Consider the following 20,497-nt stretch of genomic DNA (forward strand, 5'->3'; position numbering starts at 1 on the left):
CATGGTGGGGGCTTCATAATCCCCAAGATGGGTGTAGACAAGCATCACTGGGCTGTGGGCGAGAACACGAAGAGCTAATCCTGCCTCATTGCAATGGTTCAGTATAGGTCCGCGTTTCCTTATACTCCGAGTGAGCAAAGGTGTCTCTGGATCCTTGGAGGAGAAGAGAGGCTATGGCAGGGGAAGAAATTGGAGGACCATGTTTTGAGGAGTAAGAAAGCAGGCCCTAAAGGCAGGGATGCTGGTGACCACGCCACGAGGTGTTAGAGAGGTCAAGTCTGCTGGAATATTCCAGAAAGAACCAGCTTTGCTGACCCCTGACTTTGCCAGTGAAACGGACTTCTCTCCATTAGAAGAGGGACGAAGGCATGGTTCTTGGTGGCTGCCACAAGAGGAATCAGGGACAACCAGCCTCATGATCCCATCAGACTCTGGGGTTCAGTTTGGATTCTCATCCTTGCAAAGCCAAAGAGTCCTTTGGCCTTTGCACAGCTCACTTCAGACACAGGGGCACGGCCTTCATATGAGTTGCCCAAATTCACTCTTGAATGGTTTCTCCCAAGAGTCTCAACATTGGTACATCCTGAGCTACCTGTGCCCTAAATGGTGGTGGCTGCAGAGAGAGAAGGTGGGAAAGACTGCTGGTCTCTGGGGTTTTGCTTTTGATTGCGTGGCTCATGGATCGTGGCTAGTTCCTTGGCTGCTTTGGAGCACGATGTGGTATTGGTGAACAGAAAACAAGGCTGAATGGTAAATGCCTCTGGAAGAGAAAACTCTATCAGGGAGATGGGAGAGTGTCTGCCTTGTATGTGTGAGACCTGGGTTCCATCCCAGGCACTGCAAAAGAAAGAGAGGAAGGAAGGAAGGGAGGAAGGAAGGAAGGAAGGAAGGAAGGAAGGAAGGAAGGAAGGGGAGGAGAGGAAGGAGAGGAGAGGAGAGGAGAGGAGAAGAGAGGAAGGAAGGAAGGAAGGAAGGAAGGAAGGAAGGAAGGAAGGAAGGAAGGAAGGAAGGAGAGGGGAGTGGAGGGGAGATGGGAAGGGAGGGGAGGAGAGGTCAGGAAAATCCAAGTGAAAGTTCAGTTCCCGTCTGGAAGGCAGCCTTCGAGGTGACTGTTCCTTCTTCCCACCGCTGTAGGGTTGTGTGTTATTTTCCAGGCCCACTGTGATCGTGGGTGGGATGAGTCAAATTTATTCTCTGCTTCCTCAACCTGCTCCTCTCCTCCCTGGCTAGATTTTGATGAATTATTTTCTTTCTGGAAAATTTTCCTTCACCCACTCTACACTGACATCCAGTTATGTCTCTTTCAAACAACAACAGTCCCAGCAAAGATACCATAGTGATGACAGCCAACGTGCATTAGACATTCACGTGCAGGACACCGATGGGAAACTCATCAACATCACCTCATTTATCCCACCCCGAGCCCTGGAAGCATGTGATCTGCTTATCCCCCTTATACAGCCAGAGCATGGAACAGGTTACTTACTCAAGCATGGAATATGTTACTTATTCAAGCCCAGAATATGTGACTTGCTTGAGCACAGAATAGGTTACTAACTCAGGGAGGCACTGGTGGGGAAGACAACCATCCTTCAGAGCCTCTGTCTCTGGAGATGCTCATGTTCTAAAATCCACTAAAGTCTCCCCTTCCCGGTCGTTGCATTCCTGGATGTTCAGAACTATGCTTTTTGAATCTTTTCTCTTTTCCCCTCAAATTGCCTAGCTTCTTTGCAGAGGAACCCCCTAAGTGATCCTTGGGAGGCTGGGGGTTGGGAGGGATCACCTGGAAATTCTCAGCCAACAAGGCTGATGGCTCAATGCAAGGACCTGAGGATCAGGAGCTATTGGAACCCGTGGTGCCTGGAATCATCCAGAACACACTGGTTGCTCTTGGGGCCCTCCAGGGCTGCATGCAAGCCGTGCTCACTGAACTTTCTTGTGCTGGGGATCAAACCCAGGTGAGCTCATGCAAGGCAACAGTCTTCACCCCTGGGCTATATCTCTGGTCCTCATATGCCTAGAACCTTCCATGGAAAATAGCAAATTATTCCAAGTGATAGCTCACTTAGATTTTTTTTTTTTTACTTATTTGCTGTTTTAGAATCTTGATAAAGATTCCCATTCACAGGCGAGATTCATTTGGAAACCAACCTGGAGACGTCCAGAGATGGTGTTAGGAGGGGTGACCAGGCTGGGTTTACTCCTGGCTCTCACTCTTTGAAGCATATAGTTGGGGACAAGCCATTCTCGACACGAGCCATGGTCTTCTCCCCTCTAGAGCAGAGACAACATTCATAGCTAGGCTAACCCTGGTGAGGGTTTCACAGGGTGATCTGCATGATGGTTCTTTAGGTCATTTCCAGGGCTACTGCATGCTGTGGTCATCGTCCACCTCAACTGTTTCTCTGTTGTCCAGGGCAGGACCTGGCTTGCTCACACGTGTTTGTAATCCGGCAGGGCGGCCCTGAGCGGAGATGTTCTTTGAACATTCCCACTTCGGTATTCTCTCAGAAAAGACAGGGGACGTAGAGAGAGTCGTTGTCTCCGAGTGGCTGTGGTGGGCAGGGGAGGCTCATCCCAGCCCGATTGAAGTGAATCTCTGGAATCATCTACTGTGCCCCGGACCCGGGAACCCACACGTGTAAAGCTCAGAGTCCTTGGCGTGCTTAGTGACACCAAGACGTGGGTTTGGCGGGGCCCCTATTCCTTTATTAATCCCCATCTCGGTCTCTGCTCTGCCTCCTCGCAGATCACAGCTCCTGTCCCTCCCATCGCCATCACCCCTGCCCCAGCCCACCCCCCTCCCGGTCTTCTCTCCTCAGGACCAGGCACTCTTTCGGGAAAGCAGCTCTCATTATGCTCTGGCCATTCCCGGAACTGCGGCGGTGGCTTCCCTTACGGGATTGAGGCCAAACGACTCTGCTCCCCTCCCTGTCATCCGGCTTGCGCGCCAGCCCTGATGTCTGCCCACACTGCGCCATGTCACCCAGTTCCCTGGGTTCTCTGATGCTTGGAAACCATCCGTGTCTGCGTCTTTCCTTGGATGCCCACCCGGCTGCCACTAGCTCTTCCTTCGAGAATCATCTGAATTGCTGCCCCCTTCAGGAAGCCCTCCATACCTCTCTCACGTCTGAAATGGGGTGCTTGCTCTTGGGGACCCACGATTCTTTACGTTTAGACTTGTAAAATGTGACTTTTGCATTAACCCATTCTTTCCCCCTGTGTATCCGTCTACTAGTGTGCGGGTTGGAACCCCGGAACTCATGCATGTGTGCCAAGAATTGGCTCTACCCATGAGCTATGTCCTGAGCCTGAGTCTCAGGGTTTTTGGAAGGTGTCGAGGGGGGCTTGGGGCCATCCATGTCGATGCTCGGTAGCTACTCCTGGCTCTGTGCTCAGGAGTCACACCTGGCAGTGCTCGGCGGACCCTATGTGCTGCTTGAAAGTGCCTAACCCCCCCCAACTCACAGCCCTCTGTCCTCCTCCCCCAGTGTATCCACAGTTGCACCTAGCTTGGAGCAGGAACTGCTTTCTCCTTTATTTTAATGCAAATGCTGGCTCAGGGCCTACTAGGGGTCAGGCTGCTTGGATGGAAGTATCCCTAATGCATCTCTGAGTGCCTAAAATACAGTCAAGAGAGACTTCTTGAATGAGCGAAGGGATAAAAGCGGGCGCGCGCTCCTACCACCGCGCGGCCTGAGATGAGAAGGGAACCCGCTCGCTCCCTTCTGATCAGAGTAAGGGCTCCCTCCAGCCCACCCCGCACGCGGACACGCATCTGCCGCCGCCTCAAGCAGCCGCCTCCTCCCTCGTGGAACATTTTTCAAGGCTTCTTCCCCGACCTCACACCCGGCGCACGGCTGAGCTCTGTAGGCTATTTGGAGAGAGTTTATTTCATCTTTGCAGAAAGCTGCCCAGTATAAATATTAGTCAGTTGATTTCACACAGAGTTAAAACAAGCTTTTAAAAGCCTTTTACCTCTCCTGTCCCCAAATAGGTACTTTAGACAGATGCTTCGAGCCTCTGGAGCTGCTGAGGGTTAGGGAAAGTGCAGGTCTGCTCCACAGACTGTGGGCGCCGTCACTGAAATGGGCCACAAGGGCCAGGCCCGGAGCGTCAGGGGGGAGGGGGTCAAGCCTCTGCATCTTCGGCGTTTTGTTCAATATGCATCACTGTCACTGTCACTGTCCTCCAGTTGTTCATCGATTTTCTCGAGCGGGCCCAGTAACGTCTCCACCGTGAGACTTGCTGTTACTGTGTTTGGCATATCAGTACGTCACGGGGAGCTTGCCAGGCTTTGCCATGCGGGCGAGATACTCTCGGTAGCTTGCCGGGCTCTCCGAGAGGGGTGGAGGAATCGAACTCGGGTCAGCCATGTTGGCTGCGTGCAAGGCAGACGCCCTATCCGCTGTGCTATCGCTCCAGCACAGTTCAATATGTATAGATGTTTATAACATCATCCACCCAAGACGATAATGTTAAAAACCACTTTATGTAAATAACCTAAACAATCATGCCAAATAGGATCTCCATGATCATGGGATATGTTACCGTGTTTCGTGACTTAGTTGGATCGGGAATTTCTGTTTGTCTGTGGCTAATCTTTTTTTTTTTCCTTTTTTTTTTTTTTTTTTGTCGAATCACCGTGAGCTATGCAGTTACAAAGCTGTTCATGATTGGATTTCAGTCATACAATGTTCCAACACTCAACCCTTCAGCAGTTACATTTCCCAGCACCAAAGTCCCCAGTTACCCTCCCACTCTTCTTTCCCACAGCCTGCCTCTACGAAAAGCACTCTTCCTCTCTTTTTCTCTCTCCTCTCTGTCCCTCTGTCTCTCTCCTTATCTCTGTCTCTGTTTCTGTCTGTCTGTCTCTGTTTCTCTGTCAGCGTCTCTCTCTTTCTCTCTCTCCCTTCCTCTCTCCTTTCGGGCATTACGATTTATAATGCAGGTGCTGAAATGTTATCACGCATTGTCACAGTGATTTTGTCTTTACCAGACTAATTCCAAACCTGTAGCACCCAGAACCTCTGGCACCCACATGGTGGGTGGGTGAGCCTCTCTGTACAGGACCAAGGGCTTCAGATGGAAATAGTCAGAGGGCCAAAGGCAGCTCTGCGCATAGCTGGTCAGCCACTCCAGGGAGTGAGCCCAGGCCCTTAACCCAGATAGTCCCAGCTGTGTGTTCCAACAGAAAGCTCAAGGGGACCACGCTCGGGCCACACTAGCGGCTGTTTTTCAAGTCTCTTGAGCACTGGAAACCAAATGGCAAGAGTCTCGGACACATTCAATCTCCAGATTTCTCCCAGCTCAGACTGTCACTCTCTATGATCAAGAATGTTTTTGTGGGGCTGGAGCGATAGCACAGCGCATAGGGTGTTTGCCTTGCACGCGGCCGACCCAGGTTTGATTCTCAGCATCCCATAGGGTCCCCCGAGCATCACCAGGAGTAATTCCTGAGTGCAGAGCCAGGAGTTACCCCTGAGCATTGCCAGGTGTGACCCATTAAGAGGAAAAAATATAGAATGTTTTTGTGCTGCCTGGGCCAGAGAGCTAGTACAGCGGGTCGGGAACTTGCCTTGCGCATGGCCAACCCAGGTTCAATCCCCAGAACCACATATGGGGCCCCGGGTCCGCCACCCCACCACCACTCCCAGGAGTGTCCCTGGGCACAGAACCGGGCTAGAGTCCTGGATAGCGCCAACCTGCAAAAACAAACAAAAAATAAATGGTCAAACTCTCAGCAGCGCAGCATGGCGGTGACAAAGCGAGTCATGAGGCAGCTTTCCTGGAAATGTGGGTGGCATTTTGCAGGCAGGGAACACCTCGTCCTACCCAAGCTCATGCTGCGACACTTGGGCCGCCCTGGACGGAAGGGGCAAAGGTGGGTCTCATGGGCCCCTGGCTTCTCTGACTGGAACTCCTGAGCGATTTCTCAGAGATTGGGGAACATCACTGACATAGGGGCAGTGTCCACGTCCACAGCCGCGGGAGAGGACAGATGCCATATTCCTCTTAGCTGGGCTTCCGGTTGGGGCATTTCTGTTCCCAAACTCAACTTCCTGGGTGGGTTGGAGGGCCTCAGCTCTGGCCTTCCGTCACCAGCACACAGGAGGGCCTTGTCCAAAACTTATTTTCCATCACTAGATGGCCACAGAAATGACAGCCTGGGGTTCTCGAGGCTGGGAGCCCAAAATCAGGGGGCAGCCCAGGTCGATGTCTTCTGTGGAATCTGGTCCAGACCTTATTTGTTGGTTTGGTATGATTTTCTAGAAAGCTTTGGGCTCCCTAAACCTACCAGAACCCCCTCCCCCACTCCCAATCTCCTGTCTTCATCTTCACATAGCTTCATCTTTGGCTCTTTCTTGGCAACTGAATTTCCCCCACTTTTGCAAGGGCAAATATTGAATTCATGACACTGTGGACCCCAGAGCCACCTTATTTGAACTCAAATTAAAAGATCGGGGGGGGGCAGTGGAGAATTGGAGGGATGTTGTTCCATGGCCAACAGTGTTCTACATCTGTTTGTCAGATGCCTGGTGCGGTAATGTTCGAGGACTACCTTTGACCCTGTACAGGGTGGATGCTGAGAACATTCCATTCCTTTGTCAGAATACAGCCATGTTATAAATCAAGGAACAAGGGGGCAAAGAAGAGGCTTGGCCCCCCACAGAACAGGCTGCCCAGGTGCCGATGAGAGGAACCAAAGGCTGCCCTAGTTCCTTGAGTTTTTCATTGCCTAAAAAGTGATCACTTTGACCAGATTTCTTTGACCAGACTGCCTCACTGGGATTTGAACAGTGGTACGAGCTCCGTCTGTTTGTCTCTGGGCCACTTCTATTCAAGGAATGCCAACTTCTTGCCTGTTTCAGAGAATCACTCATGCCCAGTTCCAATGTGATCTTTGTTATTTTTATTTTTTAATCGAGTCACTGTGAGATACAGAGTTACGTAGCTGATCATGGTCGGATTTCAGTCACACAGTGTTCCAACACCCGTTCCTCCACCAGTACACATTTCCCTCCACCAATGTCCCCAATTTCCCTCCATCCTCCCCCCAGGCTTACTCTATGGCAGGTACTACTTTCTCTCTGTCTCTATCTCTGTCCATCTGTCTCTGTCTCTATCTCTGTCTCCCCTCTCTCCTCTCTCTCTCTTTCACTCTGTCTGTCTGTCTCTCTCTCTCTCTCTGCTCCCCCCCCCCATGTTGGGGCATTATGGTTTGCAACACAGGTATGGTAGGCAATAAGAGGTTACCCTGTTTGTTCCTTTACCTGCCTTCCGCATGCAGTTCTTACCCAGAGTAGCATTTCCAACTATTTTTGCCACAGTGGTCCCTTTGCTATCTCAATGTGACTTTTTGCAAAACCTTTTCTTTCCTAAGTCCATCTCACCCTGCTGTCTTCCGAGCTGTGTCCCTCTAGCTTACAATCTGATGGGCTTCATTCAAGCCTCACTGTCCTGAGCCACTGCAAAGACAATCCTTAGGCCCAGATCCAACATGGGAGAACATTCGAAGTTGTCCAGTGGCTAGAAGTCCTTGGTCTAAGAACCGCAGGCTCAGGCTTCCTTGGGTTTTGACGGAGCTAGTTACTGAGGTTGGCTTTTCAGGTAGGGAGATTGAACTCTTTGGTTTTTGATATGAATTTGCTTTTAAACACAGTCAGAAGAGGGAGATCGGAGAATCATGCCCCCTGACTTGTGTGTGCCCAGCCCTGGTTTGATTCTCAGCATCACATGATCTCCATGACCTGCATGCCTGATGAGCTCATCGGAGCGTTGTCTCTGGTGGTCCCGGGCTCCACAGGGCCTGTGCAGCACCAAATCCTCAGGCCCTTGCATTGATCCACTATCTTGGTGGGCTGAAAACCACCAGGAGTGGCCCCTGGGCCCCCAGGGCCCTTCTTGGTAGGCCCACCCTTCCCAAATAAATTTTAAAAGAATTCCACAGTAATGACTCCAGTTCTGTCTTACTTGTGCTAAGGGGGAACATGATGAACTGGTAAAGCCTGTAAGAGTCTCATCTCCTCTTTCCCCTGAGAATGTCAGTGGTCCTCATGGCCGTTTTCTGATTTACGTCATGCCCCATGTTCTGACTCTTCATGGAAAAGTGTATGAGCTCGGAATGAAAGAAAGTCAGAATCACATCCTACAGCCTGGTGATGTACCGACATCACCAGGGGCAAGTGACAATACAGGAGGCAGTTTGGGGCCTTGGAAATAGAGCTAGAGCCGAACTCCCAGGCGGAAAATCTCTGAGCTGACTGAACTTGAACACATCACTGGGTTTCCTGGAGCGTGGCTTTCACTGCAGCTAAATGGAATAGGGGTGGAACCTTTAATGTGGCGGTGAGACCCCAGAGATGGTGTAAATCCTCCTAATAATCTTCTCATTCTCTCCCTGATGAGGGTGATGGAAAAGATGCTGAAGGCATTTCCGCTTCATTCAGTAAACTAAGCACCTGCTCCTTTCATCACGGCTTGTTCCCACATCTGAGTCCCTCTACGCGTAAAAGGAATGTTAGATGTGTGGGTGAAACCAGTATTTCTCCACCTTTGCCTGACACGGCCCCTTTTCAATCTTGTTTCCCTCCTCTGTCTCCTCCCCCATCCTGCTGGTTGGCTTCCTTACTCCCCCGCTGTCTTCCCATATTTATGCAATTTTCACCTGTGAACAGCCCTCTTGGCTACCCTAGGAACTCCTCAGAGATCATGTGGCCCCCAGTTGAGAATGATTCTATTTTTTTTTTCTTTTGGGGTCACACCCAGCAATGCATATGCACAGGGGTTACTCTTGGCTCATGCACTCAGGAATTACTCCTGGTGATACTTGGGGGATCCTATGGGATGCTGGGAATCGAACCCGGGTTGGCCACATGCAAGGCAGATGCCCTATCTGCTATGCTATTGCTCCAGCCCTGAGAATGATTCTTTGGTCTTCCTGCACGCCTTCTTTCTTCCCCAACCAGCTTTCTCTCTATCCTGGCCTAGATCAGCAGAAGCGTCCATAATAACTTACTCTTTGATTTCCCCAGAATTATTATTTTTTTTGGTACAGAATGAATATTCTGGTGGTGCAGGCAATGGAGCAGCCAATGACAGACTGATCCTGCCTCCTGAGGACCTTCCAGGCCGGCATTCTCTCTGTCTCTATCTCGGAAGGCTATTGTTAGGTCCTGGCACTCTGAAAAATAGCCTCATCACTTTCTTTGACTTCCTGTGTATTGATCCTGCCACTGTGGCTACAAGATAGTCCTTCCGCTCAGCCCATCACAACTGGCCTTAGCATAACATGGAATAAACAGCGAGGTCTACCCAGTGGAATGCATAGTTCATCGTCCTTCTTCTCTGGCAGTCCCTCCGATTTTCATTTCTTTCCAGCCCAAACATAATTCATCTTCTGACAGTCTTTTTTTTCTCATTGGCCAACTTTTAAAGGCTAAAACTTCTGCGACCCGTCATGAAAAGCAATGTCCTATTTCATTGGTCTCTTCCAATTGCTGTCTCTGTCTCCAGGTTAGCAATCTTTCTAGGAGTGAGGTGAATCAACAGATACTTAGATAAAACCCTTGATGACTAAATGTGGTAGGATAAAAAGAAGTGTGAAGGATGAACACAAATTCTCTCTTCCAGCATCCACCCTCTTTGAGAGGCTGGGAGAGTGCTGTAAGAGATGAACAGTTACAAATCCGTGGAAATATTGGGCTCTGGAGATGCAGGATGAGCTGATGGAAGGCTACAGGGCATTGTAGTTGCTTAATGTTGATTGTCTTCTCAGGGTTCATTTGAGAAGAAAGTGGAGAAGAGAGAGATGAAATGTTGATTAGAGACGCAGGGTCGCCTCTGTTTAGATGGGCGCCGATATTCAGTTTTCATAATGAGGTGTGAGAAGAAATGGCCAGATCTGTCCATGGATAAGACACCAGAGTCTGCTTCTGGGATTGGTTGGTTGCTGCAGTTAGACCTTTTCCTGTTGCTGGCACATTTTGTTCTCTGCAACATCACCACACTGGGACACAGGACGTTCCTCTTTCTAGCAATGAGGCTTCATGATCCCAGGAGTTCATAGGCCATGCCAGATTTTCATGTGAGATTCATGGGGGGGGGGGGGGTGAGGCGCCATGTTATTACTCACCACCCCCCACTAGAGAGAACTTGGGTTCCTCTCAACTCCTGGATACCACCTTGTAGCACTTGTGTTTTATGAAGAGAGTCACCTCTCTCCAAAGCCATATGCCCCATTGTAACAGGCATCATAAAATCATCTGGCTGACTACAGTGAAACCCCATGCTGTCATCCCAAATCATATGTGCACAGTGTGGAAGAGAGTGACATAACGGAATGAAAGCCCTTCTTTTCCTCTGGGTGGATTGAGCTAAATGTAGTGGCATTAGCAGTGGTGTGAGTCACTGAGATTCTCTTGAATTCAGTTGGATGCTGATGTTATACCTGGTGGTGCCAATGGTGAGAAACATCTTTCCTTTCTTTAGCAAATATTTGGCTATGAATGTAAAGAAACTGTAACCATGAAAGTCTCTAGACCCCAGAGGTGAGAATTCTGAGTGAACAATCATTTAAGATGCATTTCTGGATCAAAACGTTTTTCCTTTCCTTTTCTTTCTTTCTTTCTTTCTTTCTTTCTTTTTTTTTTGCAAATATTGATTGTGTGTGGTTCCATTTTCCACCTGTTCCTCAGCCCTTCTGTCCCCACCCACCCCTCTCTGTGCGGCAGGCAGGCAGCTCAGCTGTCACTCGGGCGAGGACAATGGCAATAATGAAATGCTATCGCTAGCCACATGCTCTCAACAGCTCGATCCTCCCCACCCTGACTTTGCATTCTGTCCGCAGCTATGGAAAGCCATGGACAACCGGTGCCACTTCCTGGCGTGGGTTGTGGGGTCTAATTATACAAGAGGTTATTTTGTGATCTGGATTAAGGGTCAGCCTCTATCCTCCTCTGTAGTTATAGTTAAAGGGGAAATATTTCAAGGGTATGGGAAATATCGATGGATAATAAGTCTTGAGCACTGGCACCCAGATGGGGGATACCAGTCTCGGTGGGGGAGAAGGGATGCGGTGGGATGAAGCAACATGAAAGCATAGGTGGAGGGTCTCGGGAGTGTTGGTGGTGATTGAATCAAGTGCCATAAACACCAAAATCACAGTGGCAGGAAAGATAGGAAAGGAAGATGGGACCATGGGTGAGATCAGGTCAGGATAGGCCATTCCCGCTGGGTTGCGGTGAGCTAACTTTGTACATCAAAGCTATTACTAGCACTACCACAATCACCCGTTGTTCATTGATTGCTTGAGTGGGCACCAGTAATGTCTCTATTCGTCCCTGTCACATGCTAGTGTAGCCCGATGGCATATTGGGGGCTCTTTCAGGGTCAGGGGAATGAGGACCATCATTGTTACTGTTTTTGGCATATCGAGTATGCCACGGGTAGCTTGCCAGGCTCTGCCTTGCGGGCGGGATACTCTTGGTTGCTTGCTAGGCTCTCTGAGAGGGATGGAGACTTTTGGGGCACCCTCTAATCACCTTTACAAGTATTCCCAGTCAGGCATATATGCAAGCAGGATAGTTTTAGTAGCCTGCCGGGTTCTCTGAGAGGGAGAACTAGAGAATAAATAGGTCGATGGGCCGTGAGTGTGGCTGTGTGCTTCCAGGAGCTTGGTTTTATAGTCTCTGGATCCTGGTCATTGATGGGGTTACATGGCAGTTGGTGGGTGTAACTGTCTAGCTACTGGAAGATAGAGGATCTGGGTGGAGGAGGCCCAGTCCCGAACTGAGCAGGCTTGGAGATCTCAGCCTCGGATCCCACACATCTGGGTTCTTCTTCCAGTTCCTTCATGCCTGAGGCTCGTCTGAGCATGTGGAGAGTGGTCTCAGCATGGCTGTGGCTGGGTCCCGGAGGTCTTCAGCCTTCTACATCAAGGCTATAAACTATAAGCATTCTTGTAGCCATGCTACCTGAAATATACTCAAAATAAACAAATTAAACAATTTTTAAAGGACCTGCATTTAAATGTGTTTTGGGCTTCCTGGTTTGGGAGGAGTGTTGGGTTGATTCATAGTTTCATTGTGCTCTCTTTTATTTTTCTTTTTGGGTCACACCCAGCGATGCACAGGGGTTATTCCTCGCTCAGCACTCAGGAATTACTCCTGGTGGTGCTTGGGGAATCATATGGGATGCTGGAGATTGAACTCGGGTCAGCTGCATGCAAGAAAAATGCCCTCCCGCTGTACTATGCCTCAGTCCTATTGTGTTCTCTTGTGAGGGTGGGGGGGATTACTTTTTTGATCTGCCCAATTGTCACATGAAGATCAGAGTGGCATCCAGGTTGTGCAGGGGCCTGTGGGGTGCACTGAGGGGGTTCCCTCAGGGAAACACTTGGGACGGGCCGTGGGTCAGGGCATTGCTGTGATCATGGCTATGAAGAAGAATGTCCTCACATCCCTGAGATTTTCATGTTCAGTCCAAACGGAGTCTGGAGCTTGGGGGATGAGGAGCTCATGCCATCTTGACAAGCATCCATTGGTGAGGATTGTCCAAAGATGGCTCAGAAAATAAGTCTCTTGTGGAACTACATTGTCCTTGCAAATGTTCGCACATCCAGATGCCCCCCGGAGGGTGAGCTGTCCCTTACTGGAAGGGACCTCAGCTTCAGATGAAAGACCTGGGGGGGTGGAGGTGAGGGGTGGTAGCTGCCAGCATTGAGCTCAGTATCTTCTGCTTCCTGATTTGTGAATTGCACATCAGGTTATCTGCAGCGATGGGGTCAGATAAAGCGATTCGAAGTGTCTGGTGTGCAGAAGGAATCAGCACAGAGCGGTGGCGTCTTGGACTCTTGCTTTGAATGACTGAAAGGCCACGGTGAGATATTCCTGGCCTGGAGGCAGAATGGGGAGCTTTCGTGGGGAGCTTCCCATGAGAACTCCGCCTGTGCTGGCTCCTTTCCACGGAGAACGCATTTTACCAGCAGCGGGGAGTGTTTGACGGTCTGACCTGGATTGTCAGCACGAGGAAAGAGCTGCTGGGGCAAATCAGAGCATGTCCTGGGATGCACGGGGACCATGGGGGGACTGGGGAATTCAGTTATCGTACCACAGAAGTTTGGAATGTAGTATTGTATGTGTGTGTGTACGCGCACACATGCATGCACGGTACACACGTGCCACTGTGTACCACTGTTACTGGAGAGCGAAAAAAAACCCAAGTTTCCTGTCTTCATGGGGTTTCCAATCTGGCTGAAGATAGGCGTCAAAAGGTGTCACATAAAAAAAAAACGCATCATTTCAAAGTGAAATTTGGATAAGAATTTCAGAGCAGGCGTGTCCTCTGGGAGTGCAGGCTGGCGAGGAGCCAGGTGTGCAAACCCCTCTTGAGTGGTCAGTGCTGTTTCCAGGGAGCAGGACATGCCCGAGGTTGCCCGGGTCTAAGGAGAGGAGCACGTTCCCCTCTGGAGATGTCATCTCCTCTGCAGCCCTAGCAAGACTCCCGACTTGCACAAACTGCCATAAATATTTGATTGTCACTAACTTTTAAGGAGTTGGGAAAAACAACCTCTCCGCTGCCTTCTGTGACTCCAAATGGAAAATCAGGAGAGAACATTTCGCAAACATGACACCCCATCCCCGCGAGCCTGCCGCCCACCCGGCTGCTCTGTGCTTCTGGGGCTGGGATTCATCAGCCTCGGGAGGATGGCTCCTGGCCGCTCTCTCCCTCCCTCTCTCCCTCTCTCTCCCTTTTGCTCCCTCTCTCTCCATCTCTCCCTCTCTCCCTTCTCTCCCCCTTCCTCCCTATCTCTCTCCCTTTCTCTCTCCCTCTCTCCCTTTCTCTCACTCTCTCTCCTTCTCTCTCCCTCTTCCTCTCTCTCCCTCTATCCCTCTCTCCCTTTCTCTCCCTCTCTCTCCCTCCCTCTCTCCCGCTCTCTCCCTCCCTCTCTCCCTCTCTCTCTCCCTTTTGCTCCCTCTCTCTCCATCTCTCCCTCTCTCCCTTCTCTCCCCCTTCCTCCCTATCTCTCTCCCTTTCTCTCTCCCTCTCTCCCTTTCTCTCACTCTCTCTCCTTCTCTCTCCCTCTTCCTCTCTCTCCCTCTATCCCTCTCTCCCTTTCTCTCACTCTCTCTCCTTCTCTCTCCCTCTCTCTCCTTCTCTTCTCCCCCTATCTTCCTCTCTCTCCTTCTCTTCTCCCTCTCTCTTCCTCTGTCTCCTTCTCTCTCCCTCTCCTCCTCTCTCTGCCTCCCTCTCTCCCTCTCTTCTTCTATCTCCCTTTCCCTCTCTATCTCTTCCTCTTCTCCCTCTCTCCTTTCTCTCTCTCTCTCTCTCTCTCTCTCTCTCTCTCGTGAAATGAAGCAAGTCACTTCCAGCTCAGTCTTTGCTCTGACCTCTTGACATCTTAGTTGTTTAATTTCGTGAATCGGAGACCCTGAGGTCCCATCCAGTGTAAAGTAAAGTAAAGGCCCTCCTGTTGATCATCGATTTGCTCGAGCGGGCCCAGTAACGTCTCCATTGGAGACTTTGTTGTTACTGTGTCTGGTATATCGAATACTCTCGGTAGCTTGCCGGGCTCTCCGAGAGGGGCAGAGGAATCGAACTCGGGTCGGCCATGTTGGCTGCGTGCAAGGCAAACGCCCTACCGCTGTGCTATCTCTCCAGCCTGTGTAGTCCTGGAAATCAAGGTTTGATGCTTGCCTGGTGGAGCTGACCACATCTCCAGGTGGTCACAAACACAGAGCTTCAGAGTGAGACAGAGTCGGGCCATCAGCACTCCCTGCTTGTGTCACACCAGAAGTAACCGCATCCGGCAGGGTGAGGGAGTAACAGCATGGAGAACACTGGTTCATGTGGCAGGGTACTGTAGGCAGCTGGGCTGAATTTCATGTCCCTTGTGGTTAAGCAGTGGCAGCTGCCGCGTGCTTGAGAAGGCTTTGATTGGTGTCAGCTCCTCTGTCTCCCTTCTCATCCCCACCGCCATTCACTTGACCACCGTGACCAACACTCTCATTGTCGTCACCCGCCTCGTCACCATCTTCTTCCTCAACCACACCATCATCTTCATTGCTCGAGCCACCGGCATCCTCTCTTCATCGTCATCCATCATTCTCTCCAAATTCATCGTCACTGATTCCTCCTTTATCGTAGTGAGGTTTCAGTTCTGGGAATTCTTCCATAGGATCGGATCAGATTCAAACTCCTGTTCTGGCCCTTCAGTGGGAAGCATTTCCTCACTCATTCTCACGCCAGTCAGACGAGTGAGGTCTGCCTCGTGGGGGGTGTGCGGGGTCACATGCCAAGTCAACAGGCCTGCCCTTGTATCTCCAGAGAACACATTCCACAGGGCTGGACTGGAAGCTGATTTTATCCCCACCCAGGTCATGGGCACAATAGAACTTTCTAGATGAGAAAGCCCATTTCTGTAGAGTTTCTCGCTCAAGCATAAGAAGAGCCTCATTGAGGAGAGTAACTGGTGTGATGAGGTAAATTTATGAGCAAGGAAACAGGCCTGCTGAGGTTGGATGGCTCCATACTCCCCTCCTCACCGTTTGGATGTGACCGTCTACTTGTCACACTAATGCCAGGCTAGGTGGGAGCAAACTCTGGGGCACACCTTGGGGGGGGGTGTCTTTTTTTATTTCACCCCATCTGCCAAGATACTCTGCAGAGACCCAGTCCACGACCCGCCTAAACATTTCATGAAATAATACGGGAACTTACTCTCCCGTCCCTCCTCGTATCGTGTATTGGGAGAATGTTGATTCGCAGCCAAGGGGTCCCTCTGTGGTTGGGGAAAGACACTTTCCCCAGCACTAGATCCGGAACAAAGGTCAAGGGGCCCCTTTAGCACCCATGGCTGGATCCCAGCCCCAGAGACTTTAAGATCTTGGGGGGAAGCCCTAGTGTCAGGTTTTCCAGATTTAAAATATCCTCAGGGACTCTGGCATCTATTTTGCCAAGGACCAACGTCCTCCTGACAGTTTCTGCATGAATGCTTTGGTCAGGATGCTGTGTTTGGTGGCCATGGCAGTGTTTTCCTAAAACACCCTTCCCCGGGAATTTGTCTTAACCTTGTCCCTCTGTTTCTGGGCTGAGGGACTGAAGTCTGGCCTTTCAGTTCTCAGTGGGGACTAGGGGTTAGCAAGAATGGCCACTGAGCATGCAGTGGGGGTTGAGCTTCAGGCAGGGACCCTGTGACCCCTGGGTGTTGTGGGGGTGGAGGGCTCCTGCAGGCTCTTGAGGGACTCGTCTGGCCCTCCGGGAATCTGCCGAGACTATTTATTTTAACCCAGAGATTTCCCCAGGGTGTGACTTGAAATAGAAACAGAAGTCAGGCACTAATCCTGTGGATCCGTATTTTCCTCCCAACCCTGGGGAGTTAGGAACTCAGTCACCCCAGGAACCCCCTGAACAGACCACCAGGACACCAGACTTTCACCACTGCCCCCCTCTCACCCACCCCCTTTGCCTCTGTCCTACAATTGCAGAACCCATTTGTCACGGCAGAAGCACCATCCCTCCCCCCCTGTGGGGCAGGACCCTTCCTCTCAGAGCAAAACATCTGGGTGCTAAGCATCTCTCTACAGGTTGCTGGACGATGGGAGTCCCCCCTCGAGGTGCTAGAAAGACACGCGCAAAGAACCCCCGAGCTGACATTTCTCTCCGGTGGCGGTGGTAGTTTTAGGGATAAAGGAAGAGCCAAGTATTTGCAGCTTTAAATAAAGAGGCAGCATTTGGCATTAAAACCACTGGGGACCTGTGTGCGCGTGAGTGTGTGTGTGTGCGTGTGTTGTGTGTGTGTGTGTCTGTGTGAATGTGTGTCTCTGAGGTTTCGTTTTGCTCCTCGAGAGAGCAGGAAAAAGCAGGGCATAGCACAGAGACGGAAGTCCCAGCAAAAGGGAGCGAGAGTTCCCTGCTGGCGTCCCTGCAGCGTGACCCATCTCGGGTTCGCGGACATTTCGCTGGGTCCCTTTCTGGAAAACCAGTCGCTGGCTGCATCTGACCCACACACGCATGCGGGAATGAAGCTGGCCTTGGATTCTGCCCCTCCTGTTACGGAACATGCTGGAAGCATCAGTGTAGGTAGCTGGTCTGGGTGGGGTGTGGGGGGGGGGGGGCGGGGGTGATTGAGAGACACACACAGAGAGAGAGAGATCTGTGGGGATTTGATCTCGAGTCTGATGCCATCAGCTCGTGATCCCACTCGTGTTCAGCCCTGCATCCCCATGGCACAGAAACCAGAAACGGATCTCAGAGGGTTGTCAGAACTCCCTCCAGACCTCACGGGGACTCGACAGGGGACCCCCTAGTCCTGGTCTCACGCACAGCCCGCTTCAACCCGCCACGGGATCTATTTGTAGCCAACCAAGCGAGCTTTGTTATAAAAGCATTCCCTCAGATAATGTTCCCGGCGATTTTTTTCCCCTTCCCCTTCGCCACAGCCCTTTATCTCCGTGAGTTCTCATGTCTCTCTCTCTTCCTCCTCCTGTCTCTTTGCCGGGTCCTCTCTGACCATCTCCTCCCCACTGCCCCCACTCCACGCCACCCTGCTGAAAAATCTCAAATAGGAAAGTTGCAAGCTCGCCCGGTGGATTCCATAACTTTGCATACCCTCTATTTCGTTTAGTAATGAAAAATTCCAGCTCGGGGCCATGCAGGGGAGCACATTCCTCATGGTTTGGAAACAGCTATTAATGCAGCCTGGCTGTGCGCGCGCGTGTTCCCTCCTCCTCCTCGCTCTAATCATCCGCTCCGCGCGCCTCAGAGCCGGGGCTGGGGAGCAGGGGAGGGGCCGGGCGTGATGGATGGGCTCAACCCCGCCGGCAGCAGCGGTGGTGCATGGAGACGGTGCCAGCTGGGGTGGGTTTGGGGAGCAGTCAGATGTTGAGGGGGAGGTCAGTCGGGTGCCCTGCGCTCCCCCTCCTCCCTCGCCTGCGCCGGCAACTGCGGCTGGCTCCGGGCCAGATGCTTTGTGCTCTGGGACCAGAACAGCCGCCGAGTTTATGGAGGAGCGAGGCGCGATGGTGCGGCAGGTACTGTGCCCTTTCCTCCGGCCACGGCCGTGGGCTTTGCGCGCGTCCTTGCGCGTCGTCCGTGCCGTGCGCGCCTGCCCGGGAAGGGTGCGGGCGGGTGCCAAGTGTGCGTGCTCGGTGCCCGCGTGTGGCTGGGTGAGTGTGCGTGTGCCAGGGTGCGCCTTTGCCCAGCTGTGCGTGTGCCCGGGTGCGCGCGCGCGTGCCTGGGTGGGGGCGCGTCTGCCTGGATGGGTGTGCGTGCGCCCAGTGCGCCTGTTCCCCGGGTGCGTGTGCCCGGCGGCTGCGCGCGTGTCTCTGGGTTTTCTGCCCGTGTGTGGCTCGGACGCATCAGCCAGGAAGGCGCAGGCTGGCGTTTTCTGGCTGTTCGGGGCCCTCCAGGGCAGGCGGCTGCGTCCAGCCCCGTAGCAGTCCGGCCAGTCTCTGGCCAGAGAAGTGTATGCTGACCACACAGCCCAACTCGAGTCAAACCAACTGCCAGCAAGACGGGGAAAGTGCGGGGAGGGCTGGCTGCTGGCATTGCTGATAAGGAGGGCAGGCAGCGTGGACAGAGGCGGTCAGCCTCTCACGTGGTGAGCACTTGGCAGAGAAGCTGGACCCGCCAGGACAGCCCTTCCTTGGAGCCCTGGGTGGTGGAGGCAAGGACAGGGTTTGGGGGCGATGGACTTGGGGCAAGTCCATTTCTGAAGCTAGAAGGTTAAGAATGTCCCAGAAGTAGTTTACCTAGGGTCGCTGGAGCAGCTTCACACACACACACACACACACACACACACACACACACACACACACACACCATTTCCTCTCTGGCTCTGCATCCCAAGCCCCTCACTGGAGAACGCTTGGGGTCTGGGGCGGGGGGAGGGGGCGTTCTTTGCTCAGAGAAATCTCTCCGTGGGCTTGGGGTTGGGGTCCGCCTGGCCTGTCACCATGCCCACTCACGGCGCTCTCAGTTAGATGCCCGTTTCTCTTAAAATAGCAATAAGATCCGGTGCCTATTTCATGCTTCACTAAAATATTTAAATTGAAATGGCATTTTGTTTTGCTTTGGTGAGTCTGGCTTGGTTGCGTTTTAATAATCCTTTTGCTCCTAGTCACCATCTCTCTGCTGTTGGGGTGTCTCGGGTAACTGGGGGGCTTCATGTCCCCTTGCTGTCGCCTGTCGTGCTGATGGATGGAGATCTGGTGGATGGGGACAAGGGCGCTTCTGTGACATTTATCCTCATAGAGGGTCTGGATGTCAAGCTTCTGCCCAGTTCTGTAGTAGCAAAGGGGAGTTTTAACGCAGGGGTGCTTGACTTCCTTCCTTCCTTCCTTCCTTCCTTCCTTCCTTCCTTCCTTCCTTCCTCGTTCCCTCCCTCCCTTCCTTCCCTCCCTCCCTCCTCCCTCCTCCCTCCTCCCTCCCTCTCTCCCTCCCTCCCTCCCTCCCTCCCTCCCTTCCTTCCTTCCTTCCTTCTTTCCTTCCTTCCTTCCTTCCTTCTTCCAAAGAGTATCCAAGTGCCAAAAATGAGACCGTGAGGTTTATACACTCTTGAGGTGCTCCCTCAGTGATGCAGGGGAATGATCCAGGCAGAAGCCCCCCACCCCCACCCCATCGCCCTGGGTCTGCGTCAGCACCCAGCTCCCTCCAGTCAGGATCCCTGCACCTTTCTGACCTTTGGAGTTTGCATGGGGTCTGGCATGGGTGTTGAAGGCAGCTTCCGCCCGCTCAGAACCGTTGAGTCAGGGGTGCCCAACAGTGCCAGCTGCCCTGATCTCTTGGGCCTGGGCCTCATCCCAGAGGGTCCTAGGTGCCTTTACTGTGTCTGGATTTTCCCAGAAAGCACATTTCAGTCAGGCTGAGCATCCAGGGATGCGCCCAGGGAGGAAGCAGAGACATGGGAGGCCACTGGAAGGTGGAGTATAATTCCATAGGAAGCGCGGAGATCTTAATTCAATATTAGCTGTAATTAGCCCAAAGTGCAAATGTTGGCAATATTAATTAGGGTCTCTCCGGAACGGCTGTCAGTGTTAATAAGGAACAGTGGGGGTGCTCACCAACATCTGGTTAAGGACTTTGGGAACGGGAGGGTGACCGAGCCCCCCCTACCTGGATGCCAGAGAGGTGGCCCCAAGGTATGGCCTTCCCAGTGGGCCCCAAAGGACAGGTTTGCAGACAGTGACAGTGGGGGTTTCCGGGGAGTGGGGGAAGGAGTTGACTTCTGGTGGCATTAGGAACTTCTACAGCCAAGCTTGGGGCTCACAATGGAGAATGTCCCACGCTGCTGTACCTGTGCTCACCGCCTGCCTGCAGCCCTTTAACCAGCTACTGGCATGCTGGCCACCTTGAATTCCCCCACCCCCGCCCCCAGCCTCTCTGGTCCCCGTGGACTGTCATAGACCCTGACCAGGTGATAGACATCTGATCATCTGCTACCAGGGGTCATGGGGCTAGAGGGACAGAAACAAGGTCAACACACTTGCACGCGGCT

At 52.1% G+C, this 20,497-nt stretch overlaps 1 protein-coding gene across 29 annotated transcripts in view; it reads left to right on the top strand.

Moving 5' to 3' along the window:
• Positions 1 to 20,497, top strand: part of RBFOX1 (RNA binding fox-1 homolog 1) — a 1,027,611-nt gene that overhangs the window by 842,131 nt on the left and 164,983 nt on the right. For 3 of the 29 annotated variants that reach the window (XM_056135035.1, XM_056135046.1, XM_056135055.1), the window contains exon 1: positions 17,847 to 18,032. The exons of 24 other annotated variants lie outside the window; for them this stretch is intronic. In XM_056135035.1, coding sequence (XP_055991010.1) covers positions 18,003 to 18,032 — 30 coding nt within the window. In that variant the 5' untranslated portion in view covers positions 17,847 to 18,002. Of the gene's footprint in view, positions 1 to 16,997; positions 17,079 to 17,846; positions 18,033 to 20,497 lie in introns of those variants that run through there. 2 more of the 29 variants (XM_056135034.1, XM_056135052.1) reach the window with 2 other exon arrangements.

The sequence above is a fragment of the Sorex fumeus genome, unplaced genomic scaffold (genome assembly GCF_029834395.1).
Source record: "Sorex fumeus unplaced genomic scaffold, SorFum_2.1 ptg000110l, whole genome shotgun sequence".
In the NCBI taxonomy this organism is placed as follows: domain Eukaryota; kingdom Metazoa; phylum Chordata; class Mammalia; order Eulipotyphla; family Soricidae; genus Sorex; species Sorex fumeus.